At 39.9% G+C, this 14,375-nt stretch overlaps 1 protein-coding gene across 11 annotated transcripts in view; it reads right to left on the bottom strand.

Moving 5' to 3' along the window:
- CNOT10 (CCR4-NOT transcription complex subunit 10) overlaps window positions 1-14,375 on the bottom strand; it is an 81,895-nt gene that overhangs the window by 55,206 nt on the left and 12,314 nt on the right. For all 11 annotated transcript variants that reach the window (XM_059162176.1, XM_059162184.1, XM_059162177.1 and 8 more), the window contains 4 exons: window positions 12,659-12,753; window positions 10,241-10,402; window positions 5,077-5,227; window positions 855-997 (listed from right to left, as the gene is read on the bottom strand). In XM_059162176.1, coding sequence (XP_059018159.1) covers window positions 855-997; window positions 5,077-5,227; window positions 10,241-10,402; window positions 12,659-12,753 — 551 coding nt within the window. The remainder of the gene's footprint in view (window positions 1-854; window positions 998-5,076; window positions 5,228-10,240; window positions 10,403-12,658; window positions 12,754-14,375) is intronic.

The following is a 14,375-nucleotide window of genomic DNA, read 5'->3' as shown; positions in this document are numbered from 1 at the left end:
AGGCTCCCTGCTTAGTGGGAAGCCTGCTTCTCCCTTTCCCACTGCCTCCCCACCTCCCTGGCTTGTATTCCCTCTCTTAATCGCTAATAAATAAAAAAATAAAATCTTAAAAAAATATATTTTTTTAAAATTGAGGTATAATTGACATAAACACTATCAGGTATACAACATAATGATATTTGTATATATTATGAAATAACTAAGTCTAGTTGAAACATCTATCACTGTACTATACACAATTACAAAAGATTTTTATTCTTGTACTGAGGACTCTGAGGACAGATTCGCTTGGCCATTTTCGAGTATGTAATACTATGGTTATCATTAAGAATAGTGGTCAGGGGCACCTGGGTGGCTCAGTAGATTAAAGCCTCTGCCTTCAGTTCAGGTCATGATCCCAGGGTCCTCGGATCGAGCCCCACATTGGGCTCTCTGCTCAGCAGGGAGCCTACTTTCCTCTCTCTCTCTCTCTGCCTGCCTCTCTACTTGAGATCTCTAATAAATAAATAAAATCTTTAAAAAAAAAAAGTTTAAGGGGCGCCTGGGTGGCTCAGTGGGTTGGGCCGCTGCCTTTGGCTCGGGTCGTGATCTCAGGGTCCTGGGATCAAGTCCCACGTCGGGCTCTCTGCTCGACAGGGAGCCTGCTTCCCTTCCTCTCGCTCTCTCTCTGCCTGCCTCTCTGCCTGCTTGTGATGATCTCTCTCTGTCAAATAAATAAATCTTAAAAAAAAAAAAAAAAAAAAAAGAACAGTGGTCATTCTGTATTGAATTACATTTCAATAAAGCTGATAAAATTATTTAATAACCCAAAATATTAACCATAAATTTTAATCTGATCACCTCAGAATACTTACCTCATTCTTCCCATTTTTGTTGTTGCTGCCTTGTGAAATCATTTTTTCTAGGACAGCAAGAAGATGCAAAGCTTTCTCAGCTTGATAGGTTAATATATATAGGTCTACAAGCAAAAAACACACTGCTTGGGCAAATTTTTCTTCTGGGGGGGAAAAAACAGGAAAAGAAAAGTTATAATCCAAAGTGAAGCAAACATTTCAGACCACTCCTCCTCAGAAAGTTCTAAAGAGCAAAGACACTTAAGTCTTTATTTAAATGAATGTTCATCACCTAGAACTGTGCATGGAACAACTTACAATACCAACAATGCTATTCTATTCCGCATCTCAAGGCCTCTCATTGCAGTGACAGATACTCCTTTGACAAAAAATATCTACCAAACACCAATGCATGAAACGAGGAGTTACTACTTTAGTTAGAAGGAAACCCTAATTCCAGTACCCACTTAGCTACTTACTAGGTATGTGACCTCTACATATCACTGAGCTAATTTTTAGACCTCAGCTAGCAGACCTGTAAAATGGGGAGAATACTTCACCTGCCTGAAGGCAGGGGGGAGGTGAGCCAGATGATCTTCTGAGGTCCAACTCTGAGGAGGATTTCAAAGGAGGAAGAGCCCAAAAAGAGAGGAAGGGTAACCTGTTATGTCACAACACTATTTTCCTTTCCTTTCAGAAGAAAAAATGAAAAACAAGGTTTAAAAAAGAATGCTAAATTCAAGAACAGAAAATTTCAAAAGCCCTTAAAAGCCTCCTAACAAGTCCTGATTCCATTCTTGCTCTTACACAGCAAACAGAGTGGATTCCATTTAAAACTAAAATCAAGGTGGTCAATGCACAAAGGGCCAAGGGCTTCCCATCACTCATAATACAGTAAGTCCTTACCTAGGCCACAGGACTTTACCTTGCTACTTCCAACTTCATTTGCTTCTGTTCTCCCCACCTAGCTCTAGTCACAATGGACTTCTGCTGTTCCCCTCTCACCAAACTTAAGGTCATCGCAGGTTCTTTGCATAAACTATCACCTCTGGCTGGAATGCTTTCCCCCTCAACAGCCATGTGGCTCACTTCTTCTCTTCACTCAGGTCTCTTTCTTTTTTTTTTTTTTTTTTTTAAAGATTTTATTTGTTTATTTGACAGACAGAGATTACAAGTAGACAGAGAGGCAGGCAGAGAGAGAGAGAGGGAAGCAGGCTCCCTGCTGAGCAGAGAGCCCGATGCGGGACTCGATCCCAGGACCCTGGGATCATGACCTGAGCCGAAGGCAGCAGCTTAACCCACTGAGCCACCCAGGCGCCCGTCTCAGGTCTCTTTCAAATACTGCCTTATCCCAGGCCTTCCCTGATTGATTTATCTAAAATTAATGTTCCCAATCCATCTCCATCTTCTTACCCAATTTTAGCTTTTCTTCGTGGCATTCAGCTACCTCACAATTTAAATTTATTGTGTTGCTCTCCCATTAGAATATAACCTTAATGAGGGTCAAGACTTTATTTCATTCACTGCATTACCTTTACATCACAGAACAGTTCTGGTCCACAGTACATGCTCAATAAATACATGGTGTAGAAGAACCAAGTAGTGATATTTTTATACTTTTTTTAAAAAGATTTATTTATTTTAGAGAGTGAGAGAGCTCCCACACGAGCTGGGAGAGGGTCAGGGGGAGAGGGATAAAGAGAATCCACAAGCAGACTCACCAGTGAGCATGGAGTCTGATGCGAGGCTAAATCCCAGGACCCTGAGATCATGATCTGAGCTGAAACCAAGAGTTGGACGCTCAATCAACTGAGCTACTCTGGCATCTCCCTAGTAATGTTTTTAAATATAACAATAACGGGGGGTGCCTGGCTGGCTCAGCTGGAAGAGCATGCAACTCCTGATCTTGGGGTTTTAAATCTGAACCTCATATTGGGTGTAGATATTACTTAAAAATAAAATCTTTAAAAATAACAATAAAAGAGGGGCACCTGGATGGCTCAGTGGGTTAAGCCTCTGCCTTCAGCTCAGGTTATGATCTCAGGGTCCTGGGATCGAGCCCCGCATCAGGCTCTCTGCTCAGCAGGGAGCCTGCTTCCCCCTCTCTCTCTGCCTGCCTCTCTGCCTACTTGTGATCTCTGTCAAATAAATAAAATCTTAAAAAAAAAAAAAAAACAACACAATAAAATTAAAAGAGCAATAATGATTTTCAAGGAAGAAAAATGGATCTGAATTCTACCTAGTTGGTTGTTATATTCCATACTCAGCCACAGTATAGATCAACAGAATTTCATGAACTGTTCCAGAATTTCTAAAAACCACCTTTATAGGGGCACCTAGCTGGGTGGGTCAGTTGGCAGAGCATGTGACTTTTGATCTTGGGGTGTAAGTTCAAGCCCAACTTAGGTGTAGAGATTACTTAACAAAAAACAAACAACCTCCCTCTCAGCTTTATAGAAAAACATAGAAGTATAATGCTGATTTCCCGTTTTACAGGGAAAGGTCACAATTTACACCATCTTCACCACTGGTGTTTCCCTGCCCAATCTGTCCAGCCACCATGGCCTCAGTACAGAAGAGGAGCACTATGAAAATGCCTCTCTAGATTCATAGTAAGCAGCTGTTCAAAGACTGACAGCAAATAGGGACCTTGTAACTCTTCCCAAAGTCCCACAGAGGAGCCATCACACTCTACCTCTTGTCCTGTAGGGAACCACATCAGCACTCAGGTGTTTATAATAGTCAGGAACTGGCATTAGTGTTTTGAATTTAAAAGAAAGTAACATGGAGAAAAAGACAAAAATCACAACTGAATTCTGCCTGCCTGTGGACTGGAAATAAACAGGCCTCTCTAACAACCATTTCCTGAGCCTGGCTTTGCTGCTTTATTTCTTACTTACTTTCTTACTTGAAAGTAAGGCTAGTAACCGTACTCAAGGCTAGTAACCGTAAAATAAGTAACTTAAGATACCAAGAAAGCTAGCATAGTCTGTACTATATATTCTATGATTACCCACAAAAATGTCAGTAAGGCAATGAACAAAATATTTCACTGTCCCTTAACATCCCTGAACACGCCTTAATATACTGCTCAAGTAAGGATAGATTGGGTACATTAGGTGGTGTTTAAAGAGCAGAGAAAAAACAAAAATCATGAAGTGTTTCCAGTCAGAAACATAATTTCTAAGTTTTTTTTTTTTTTTTAAAGATTTCATTTATTTATTTAACAGACAGAGATCACAAGTAGGCAGAGAGAGAGGGTGAAGCAGGCTCCCTGATGAGCAGAGAACCTGAAGTGGGGCTCGATTCCAGGAACCTGAGACCATGACCTGAGCCAAAGGCAGAGATTTAACCCACTGAGCCACCCAGGCACTAAGTTTTTTTTGTTTTTGTTTTTGTTTTTTAAAGATTTTATTTATTTATTTGACAGAGAGAGAGATCACAAGTAGGCAGAGAGGCAAGTTGGGGTTGGGGTGGAGGAGCAGGCTCCCTGCTAAGCAGAGAGCCAGATGCAGGGCTCCCTCCCAAGACCCTGAGATCATGACCTGAGCTGAAGGCAGAGGCTTAACCCACTGAGCCACCCAGGCACCCCTAAGTTATTTTTAAAAACTGAAGGGTGAGTAGGGGTGCCTGGGTGGCTCAGTGGGTTAAGCCTCTGCCTTCAGCTCAGGTCATGATCCTGGGGTCCTGGGATCAGACTGTCCATTAAGCTCCCTGCTTGGTGGGGAACCTGCTTCTCCCTCTGCCTCTGATGCTCCCCCTACTCATGTTCTCTCTCCTGCTCACTCTCTCTCTCTCAAACAAGTAGATGAGATCTTTAAAAAAATAAAACAAAAAAAACGAGAGATGGGGAAGAAATGCTAAAAGAAAACCTGGGGTCATTTAAAAGTGAAAAAGTGATGTCATTTTTAATCTTTTCTAGCTATCAAGAAAACCTGACACAGCTTTTTTTCTTTCTTTAAATACTAACAGGTATTCCCTGATTTTGATTAACTAGGTAAAAGGACCAGTGGCCACTGCAAGTATGAGAAGCCAGGGAGTTCTTTTTTTTTTTTTTAGAGTGGAAGAAGGGCAGAGGGAGAGAGAGAATCCCAGGCAGGCTCCATGCCCAGTGCACAGCCCGATGTGGGACTTGATATCACAACCCTGAGATCAAGACCTGACCTGAGATCAAGGGTCAGACACTTAACAGAATGAGCCACCCAAGTCTCCCAAAGATAGGAAAATTTTTCACAGAACATACCAAAAGGTTCTATGAACTGGTAAAGCTTTTCACCAACTGCTATCGCTTCTGTGTACTGCCGCAGATGATAAAGAATGACTGCCTGATTATAATACAACATGCTGTTCTCCACATCATCTAATCCATCCATTTCTTCAACAGCTGAGTGGACCTATGAAACAAAATCAACAAAGAATATGTTCTCACACAGTAAGAAAATCAAGAGCAAAAATGAAAGGATCTATATGAACAAACAGAAACAAAGGCCATTTCTTACTCTGAATCTTTCCATCTTTTCTACAGGACCTCTAGATTGTAATTATTCTCACATATTCAAAATTATTTTATTCATAATAAAATTCCATTAAGTAAAACATTTTCGTGGACTTTATGTAGTACCTAGCACAAAGCAAGGCAAGTCTCTTCCTTCCTACTGTGACAGTATCATCAATGTTTTAACTGCCAACATGGCTTCCAAATTAGTCCCCCACTTTTTTAGTCTCCCTGGGAGTGGGCAAAATTCAAAGACCTTTCCTGTACGCACTATGTTATGCGCTATGTATACATAACCTTGATTTCATTTTGTAAAGACTAAAGTAAAATTTAAACATTAATAGACAAGAGCTAACTACTTAACTATGTGCCGGGCCCGCTACGTTAAACCTTTCATAAAGAATACCTCATTTAATCCATACCATACCTTGAGGACAGAGAAATTATTATCATTTCCATTTTATAAATAAGGAGACCAGCACAAAAAGCTTAATTGTCTGGCCTAAGGCTTTATAGCTAGGAAGTATATTTTCTGATATTCCTCCTATTTTCAGGTTTTGTTCCTATAACTAAAAAAAAAAGTTTGAAGTAATAAACAACAAAAATAGGCTTTTAATGGCTTTGCTAAAACACTTTTACATCTGATACCAGAAAAAAAAATCACACCACTTTGCATTTTAAAGCTAATGACTACCTGCACGCTCCCCCAAGCTGATGCAATAGGCTTGCAAATTTTTTTTTTTTTTTTAAGATTTTATTTATTTATTTGACACAGAGAGAGACCACAAGTAGGCAAGAGAGGCAGGGAGAGAGAAAGGAGGAAGCAGGCTCCCTGCCAAGCAGAGAGCCCAATGCAGGGCTCGATCCCAGGACCCTGAGCCGAAGGCAGAGGCTTAACCCACTGAGCCACCCAGGTGCCCCTAGACTTACAAATTTTAATTAAGTTTTGCAAACACTTTGTAATTTCATTTAACACACAAAACTGGAAATCTATCTGTATTAAAACCAATTTTTCTCTGCCACTGGTAAGACTGGATTGTTTAATTATTGTTTTAAGGATTTATTTATTTGAGAGAGAGTGCAAGTAGAGGAAGGAGAGAGGAACAGGGAACGAGTCCCAAGAAGACTCTGCACTGAGCTTGGAGCTCTACATGGGACTCGATCTCATGATCCCGAAACCACAACCTGAGCCAAAACCGAGTCAGACTCCCAAACAATTGTGGCACCCAGGTGCCCCTAAAGATTGGAACAAATTATTGAGCATGTTAAGTAATTTATTTTAAGACTGACACTTCCCTATATCAAGCAGTGGGAGTATGATTTACATGATGAACTTAACTTTGGTTTGGTTGATGGCAAGGAACCAGAAGGTTCATGATACAGAGTAATCAGACACCTGTGACTTCAGTCATCCATATGATGGGCTTAAATGTTAACAACTGCTCCTCTCTGACCACAAGCACTTGCAACTCCATTAGTTTGCAGATTCTGTATAAACGTCGCTTATCAAACGTTGCTTAGTCTTGAAGTGACTAAAAATAGTCTCTTTAGAGAAAACACAATTTCCAAAGAAAAACAATTCTTTTTTTTTTTTTTTTTTTTTTAAAGATTTATTTATTTATTTATTTGACAGAGAGAAATCACAAGTAGGCAGAGAGGCAGGCAGAGAGAGAGAGGAGGAAGCAGGCTCCCTGCTGAGCAGAGAGCCCGATGCGGGACTCGATCCCAGGACCCTGAGATCATGACCTGAGCCGAAGGCAGCGGCTTAACCACTGAGCCACCCAGGCGCCCAAGAAAAACAATTCTTGCTGGTGATAACATAATGGAGAGAGAATGAACTAAGAAAAGGTTAATTCTTAGCCAGAAAAAAGGGGTCTGGACAAATTAAGGAATTTTGGTTGAACGTTCAGCTACATGAAATAGCCAAAGTAGGCAAATGAACAGACAAAGCAGATTACTAGTTGCTGGGCACTGGGAATTTGCTGTCAAATGGCAGAGACTGCTATGGGTTTGTTTTTAAGACTTGTTTTTTTAAGTAGGTCAGCTCTGGGGCTCAGTCAGCTGGGCTTCTGCCTTCAGCTTGGGTCGTGATCCTGGGGACCTGAAGTCCCACACTGGGCTCCTTGCAGTGTGGAGCCTGCTTCTTCCTCTGCCTGCTACTCCCCCTGTTTCTGTGTGCACGTAAATACTCTCTCTCTAGCAAATGAATGAATTAAAAAAATAATAATAATAAATTCTTCTTAAAAAAACAAAACAAAAACAAAAGAAAAGCACAAATGGTTGAACATATGACATAAATAACATTTTCTAGGACTTAACAAAAACATGTAGTAATTGCTCCAGCCAGAACAAAAACTACTTGTTAAATGAGATAAAACATCAATAAAAGTGGAATAGGTTGTAAAGGTATGTAACTAGGCCGAGGACATAAGACTCTGAACAGAAGTATGATTTAGTGAAAAATAGGAGACACAGATACAAATATTTCTAGGTTTTAAGAGATTTGGAGGGCATGGGGGGATTACTGAACCAGCCTTATCAAAAGAAAAAAAAAAAAGAAAAAAAAAGAACTAAGGCTGGTGAAAGGTTTTCAAAACTGTTTTCTTGGCTTAATAAGAAGTCTGCAGGAGTCTCTTACCCTAAAAAGGGTTTTAAGGATGAACTTGTGCTCAAAGACCAAATAAATATTCCCTGGAATAAACAGTCTATGGGGTCATAGGGTATGTGTACTAGATATCCACAAACATCATCTTTCCTTTGATTCTGGAACTCCAGATAAAGTAACAGTTACTAAGCTAGAGAAATACAGAAATGTGATGTCATATAAATGTGTGAAGAATGGGGTAGCTAGGAAAACAGGCTCAAAAGTCAGATGGTCTGGGGTGCCTAGAAGGCTTAGTCTGTAGAACATATAACTCTTGATTTTTGGGGTCGTTAAGTTCAAACCCGCATATAAAATTTACCTAAAAAAAAAAAATCAGGGGCACCTAGGTGGTTCAGTGGGTTGGGCCTCTGCCTTCAGCTCAGGTCCTGATCTCAGGGTCCTGGGATCGAGCCCTGCATCGAGCCCTCTGCTCAGCAGGGAGCCTGCTCCCCAAACCCTACCTGCCTCTCTGCCTACTTGTGATCTCTCTGTCAAAATAAGGAAATAAATAAATCTAAAAAAAAAAAAAAAAAAAACCAGAGGTCTGATTCAAATCTTGCTCCTCCCCTCTCCAGCTATATAAATTAAAATTATCAGGCTCCCTAAATCCCAGTTTTACAACTGAGATAAAAGTACCTATCTTAAGGGTTGAATGTGAGGATTATTCGAGATAAAACTTAAAAAAGCACTTAACAAGGAATTTGGAACCACGTAAGTGTTTAATACACGTTTGCTATTATTCTCATTTTCTTTTCTTGAAAAAGAAAGAAATTATATTTTAAAGTAATCTCTACACCCAAGGGGGGGGGCTTGAACTCATGACTCTGAGATCAAGAGTTGCATGCTCTATGGATGGAACCAGAGGGTATTATGCTAAGTGAAATAAGTCAATCAGAGAAAGACAATTATCATATGATCTCTGATATGTGAAATTTGAGAAACAAGGCAGAGAATCATAGGGGAAGAGAGGAAAAAATGAAACAAGGTGAAACCAGAGAGGGAGACAGACCATAAGAGATTCTTAATCTCAGCAATCAAACTGAGGGTTGCTGGAGAGGAGGTGTGGTAGGAGGATGGGGTGGCTGGGTGATAGACAATGGGGAGGGTATGTGCTATAGAGAGTGCTGTGAATTGTGTAAGACTAGTGAGCCACAGACCTGTACCCCTGAAACAAATACATTATATGTTCATAATAATAAAAAAGGATTTGCATGCTCCACCAACTGAGCCAGGCAGGCACCCTTATTATTCTCATTTTCATTGGAGAACAGTAATAGGGTTGAAAAATTACTCCTGTAAAGAATTAGGAAGAGCATGAACAGGTTACTTATTTCTAACAAACCATGTTTGGGTGATACTGCAGGGTAGCTTTACTCCTATAAAAAAATTATAAAGGTCCTGAAGGGGTCTATATCACATATTGGGGGATACACTACCATACAGTGGTACTCATGAACAAAGACAAAGGCTCAAAAAGGTCATAGGTGCTTCTACAGCATGAAGCAATAATTAGAAGCACAGGCCCTTGAGTCAAACAGGACTGGGTTGATGGAACTCTCTTCATTTAAGAGATTTGTGTCTTTGGATAAATTATACAAGCTATCTGTACCTCAGCTTTCCCATCTGTGAAATGAGAAAAATTATAGTAGCTTTTTCATAGGATTACTGGGAAGAGTAAGTGACATGTTGCACATAAGGTTCTTGGTAGGGCCTTGTTCCATAATAAGCAATAAATGTCTGCTATCTGATCCTATCATCATCACCAGCCCTCTTGACTATCAAAGCTCTAACTCTGTGATCTGAGAAATGTTGCTGCTATGACCAATGACTAAGACAAGCCCCAAAACATATATAAATCAGAATATCTTCTATTTAATCAATTAATCATATCCTGATCCAATGTGCTAAAACAATCTTGACATTATTATAAATAATCTGATCTTTGCAGTTATAAAAAAGATAATCTCAGTAGCTAAGCTTTTCATATATTTCCACTTTTTTTCTCAAAACTCCAAAACTCATTCAAATTTGGTATATTAGTCTATTCTGTTCAATTTAAAAATACAACAGAAAATAAATTTATACAACATATCTTTCATTTCCTGGAATAATAATTTTATATAAATAAAACTGATGCAAGTGTTTTAGATACATTAGAAATCATGCTATCAGTATCAGACATGTCCTATTAATTTTTCTTAAGTATTTCTACTGGACAATTGAGAGACTACCACAGTACTTTTACAGCTAAATTCATTTCTGTATCACCTGATTCTTCAGCTGGTTAAGCGTTTGTCTCAAACTATCTGTTGTCGTTTGATTATTTTTAAAAAACTCAGCCACTGCTGTATTCAAAATTATTTTATAATCATCTTTGTTTACTTCTTGTAGGCAAGCAAGGTGTTGCAGACAGGCATCGTAATTTCCAGCCTAAAACAAACAAACACAAAAACAGACAAAATTACATATCAGCTTTAAAACTATACAATCATTTCCAAATATATTTCACTCTTCATTGTAAAACTCTTTAAAGGGGTGCCTGGGTGGCTCAGTCGGTTAAGCATCTGCCTTCGGCTCAGGTCATGATTCCAGGGTCCCCCTGCTCAGCGGGAAGCCCATTTCTCCTTCTGCCTGCCATACCCCTGCTTGTGCTCTCTCTCTGACAAATAAAAAAAGTCTTAAAAAAAATTTAAAAACAGACAAACTTCAAAAGACCTGCAACAACAACAACAACAAAAAAGAAAAAGACCTACAACTCCCCTAAGAATACTAACTAAAGTCACTAGGTGAAGCAATATTCATATATTAATTAAGAAACTGGGGAAGAAAAAAAGAAACTGGATATGTCCGAGCATCTGGGTGGCTCAGTCGTTGAATATCTGCCTTTATTTATTTATTTATTTATTTATTTTTTTACAGATTTTATTTATTTCTTTGACAGAGAGAAATCACAAGTAGATGGAGAGGCAGGCAGAGAGAGAGAGAGAGAGAGAGAGAGAGGGAAGCAGGCTCCCTGCTGAGCAGAGAGCCCGATGCGGGACTCGATCCCAGGACCCTGAGATCACGACCCGAGCTGAAGGCAGCGGCCTAACCCACTGAGCCACCCAGGCGCCCCGAATATCTGCCTTTAGCTCAGGTCATGATCCCAGTATCCTGGGATCAAGCCCCGCACTGGGCTCCCTGCTTGGTGGGGAGCCTGCTTCTTCTTCCTCCTACTCCCCCTGCTTATGTTCCTTTTCTCATTCTCTGTCAAATAAGTACATAAAATCCTTAAAAAAAAAAAAAAGAGAGAGAAGGAAACTGGGATATGTCAATTATATCTCAATAAAGCTAGAAAAAGGGGCACCTGGGTGGCTCAGAGGGTTAAGCCTCTGCCTTCGACTCAGTCATGATCTCAGGGTCCTGGGATAGAGCCCCGCATCGGGCTCTCTGCCTGCTCCCCCCGCCCCCCGCCTCCTGCTCTGCCTACTTGTGATCTCTCTCTGTCAAATAAATAAATCTTAAATAAAATAAAATAAAATAAAATAAAGCTGGAAAAAAATTGCAGATATTTCCTAAGGCTCAAACTCAAACACCAATACCTGTTTAAGACACATACATAGACACATAGGTATACCATACACCTCTATATATGCATAAAACAACATGACATACACAGATATATATATATATTTATTTATGTATAGGTGTATAATGCTAGTAGGACATAATAGCTGAGGCTAGCAAAGAAAGGTAATATGATTAATTATTCTAATTTTTAATTTCCAGTAAATACACTTTGAATACCCAAGTATCAAATTCTTCTGCTTACATGTATATAACTTGAAAATCAAATAAGGTTTACTTTCGTATAGTTTAATGTCAGAAAAGTTAAAGTTTTGACAAGAAACCTTTAGAGTTCCATTTTAAAGCATATTCGAGAAAAAGAACAGAACAAAGCAGTGAATTAAAAAGAGTGACCCAGGGGCGCCTGGCTGGCTCAGTGGGTTAAAGCCTCTGCTTTCGGCTCGGGTCATGGTCTCAGGGTCCTGGGATCGAGCCCTGCATCAGGCTCTCTGCTCGTCGGGGAGCCTGCTTCCTCCTCTCTCTCTCTCTCTGCCTACCTCTCTGCCTACTTGTGATCTCTGTCTGTCAAATAAATAAATAAAATCTTTAAAAAAAAGAAAAAAGAGTGACCCACATATTTACAAATCTAAGTTTTGAAGACTTTAAAAGGACTATGAGAGTTAAACATGTTTATGAAAACACAAAAACTTGGTAATGGCTCCAATTACTCCCATTTCTTTTATCATATTTAAACTCCAATTTTTTAAATATTAAAACTAAACCTACTCCCTAAACTTAATTCTTGAATTACTACAGAACAAAAATTTTAAATTTAAAAAATTCACTGTGGGGACGCCTGGGTAGCTCAGTTGGTTAAGCAGCTGCCTGCGGCTCAGGTCATGATCCTAGCATCCTGGTATCGAGTCCCACATCGGGCTCCTTGCTCAGCAGGGAGCCTGCTTCTCCCTCTGCCTCTGCCTGCCATTCTGTCTGCCTGTGCTCGCTCTCTCCCCCTCTCTCTCTCTGATAAATAAAATCTTTAAAAAAAACAAAATAAAATAAAATAAAAAATTCACTGTGAAAAGATTCATATTTGACAGACCCTAAAACTAGAGCCGACAGAAAGAAACCACTGCTTACTGTGAAAGCTTGGAAAGCACTGGTGGACAACTCCTTCTCTTGATCAGTGATCCCAGAGGACTGACTTGTCCCTTCGTGTTTCTCTGCTCCCTGATCTGCAAGCACAAAAGTTTCACAGTTGTTTAGAAATAAAGTTATACAGTGAACGTGCCCTAGTTTTATCTTCTTCCTAATGAAGTTGCTACAGTTAGGACTTTTTTTTTTTTTTAAGATTTTATTTATTTATTTGATAGAGAGAAATCACAAGTAGATGGAGAGGCAGACAGAGAGAGAGAGGGGAAGCAGGCTCCCTGCTGAGCAGAGAGCCCGATGCGGGACTCGACCCCAGGACCCTGAGATCATGACCTGAGCCGAAGGCAGCGGCTTAACCCACTGAGCCACCCAGGTGCCCCCAGTTAGGACTTTTTAAACTACGATGGCATATTAGTGTTATAGGTGAGTTAGAAGCCACTCCTCCAAAAACTTAAAGAAATGTTTTCTTTAGCCATGGTCAAGCACAATGAAAACCCACCATTGCTTATGTAAAGATTACAGCTCTGTCCATCAGGACACCTGGGCTGAGGATGTTGTGTTCACTTAAAAAAGTTAGATCTGGGGGCGCCTGGGTGGCTCAGTGGGTTAAGCCTCTGCTTTCATCTCAGGTCATGATCTCAGGGTCCTGGGATCGAGCCCTGCATCGGGCTCTCTGCTCAGCGGGAAGCCTGCTTCCCTCTCTCTCTCTGCTTGCCTCTTTGCCTACCTGTGATCTGTCAAATAAATAAATAAAATCTTTAAAAAAAAAAAAAGTTAGATCTGTCCCCCAGCAATATATCAAAGTCCTACATATTTCAGAAGCTATGCTCAGAGACAAAAGATTATAAATATATATATAATACCTTCAAAAAGTTTATAATCCAGTTGGAATACAGTAACATTTAACAATTAGAAAACTATTTTAATAAGAACTCATAGTTAATTTCTAGGCCAAGAATACTTTCATAGGCTTAGGAATCCAAAAGCCAAGATTAACACATTTTAAAAGCTTCCTTAACATGATTAAGTATCCATATACCTTCTAAGAGTAATGATTACTGCTCCACAATTCAGTACTTCAAACTTAGACATTTTTTATTTGAAAACCAAATTCCAAAATAAACATAAAAATCTCTACTAAATCAAGTTTCAAACTACTCGAGTTCAATACTTCTAACTGTTCTGACAAATGCTTCAAAACAAACAAAAAAACCCAGAACTTTTTCTGCAGTGCCTTGGTGGCTCAATTAGATTGAGTATCTGACTCTTGGGTTTTGGTTCAGTTTATGAACTTTGGGTGGTGGGACTGAGCCCCTCATTGAGTTCTGTCTGAGTGGGGGAGGCTGTGGGAGATTCTTTCCCTCTCTCTCAAAATAAATACATCTTTTAAAAATATTTTTATTTATTTGTCAGAGAGAGAGCACAAGCAGGGGGAGCAGCAGAGAGAGAAGCAGGCTCGCCACTAGGCAAAGAGCCTGATGTGGGACTCAATCCCAGGACCCTGGGATCATGATCTCAGCAGAAGGCAGACACTCAATCCACTGAGCCCCTAGGCATCCCGAAGAAATACTTTTTCTTTCACGAAAGATGCAGCATCACAGATCCCAACATTTGTGAGCACAATGCAGTCAAATGATCCCATCTCTTCTTGTTCACAAGAGATCTTTCTGGACTAAGTCTCATCTATATACTGTAGCAGAGACTT

This window comes from Mustela lutreola, chromosome 2 (genome assembly GCF_030435805.1).
Source record: "Mustela lutreola isolate mMusLut2 chromosome 2, mMusLut2.pri, whole genome shotgun sequence".
NCBI classification, from domain to species: domain Eukaryota; kingdom Metazoa; phylum Chordata; class Mammalia; order Carnivora; family Mustelidae; genus Mustela; species Mustela lutreola.
Note: the sequence above shows the minus strand (reverse complement) of the source record. Positions and strands in the feature narration are given on the sequence as shown.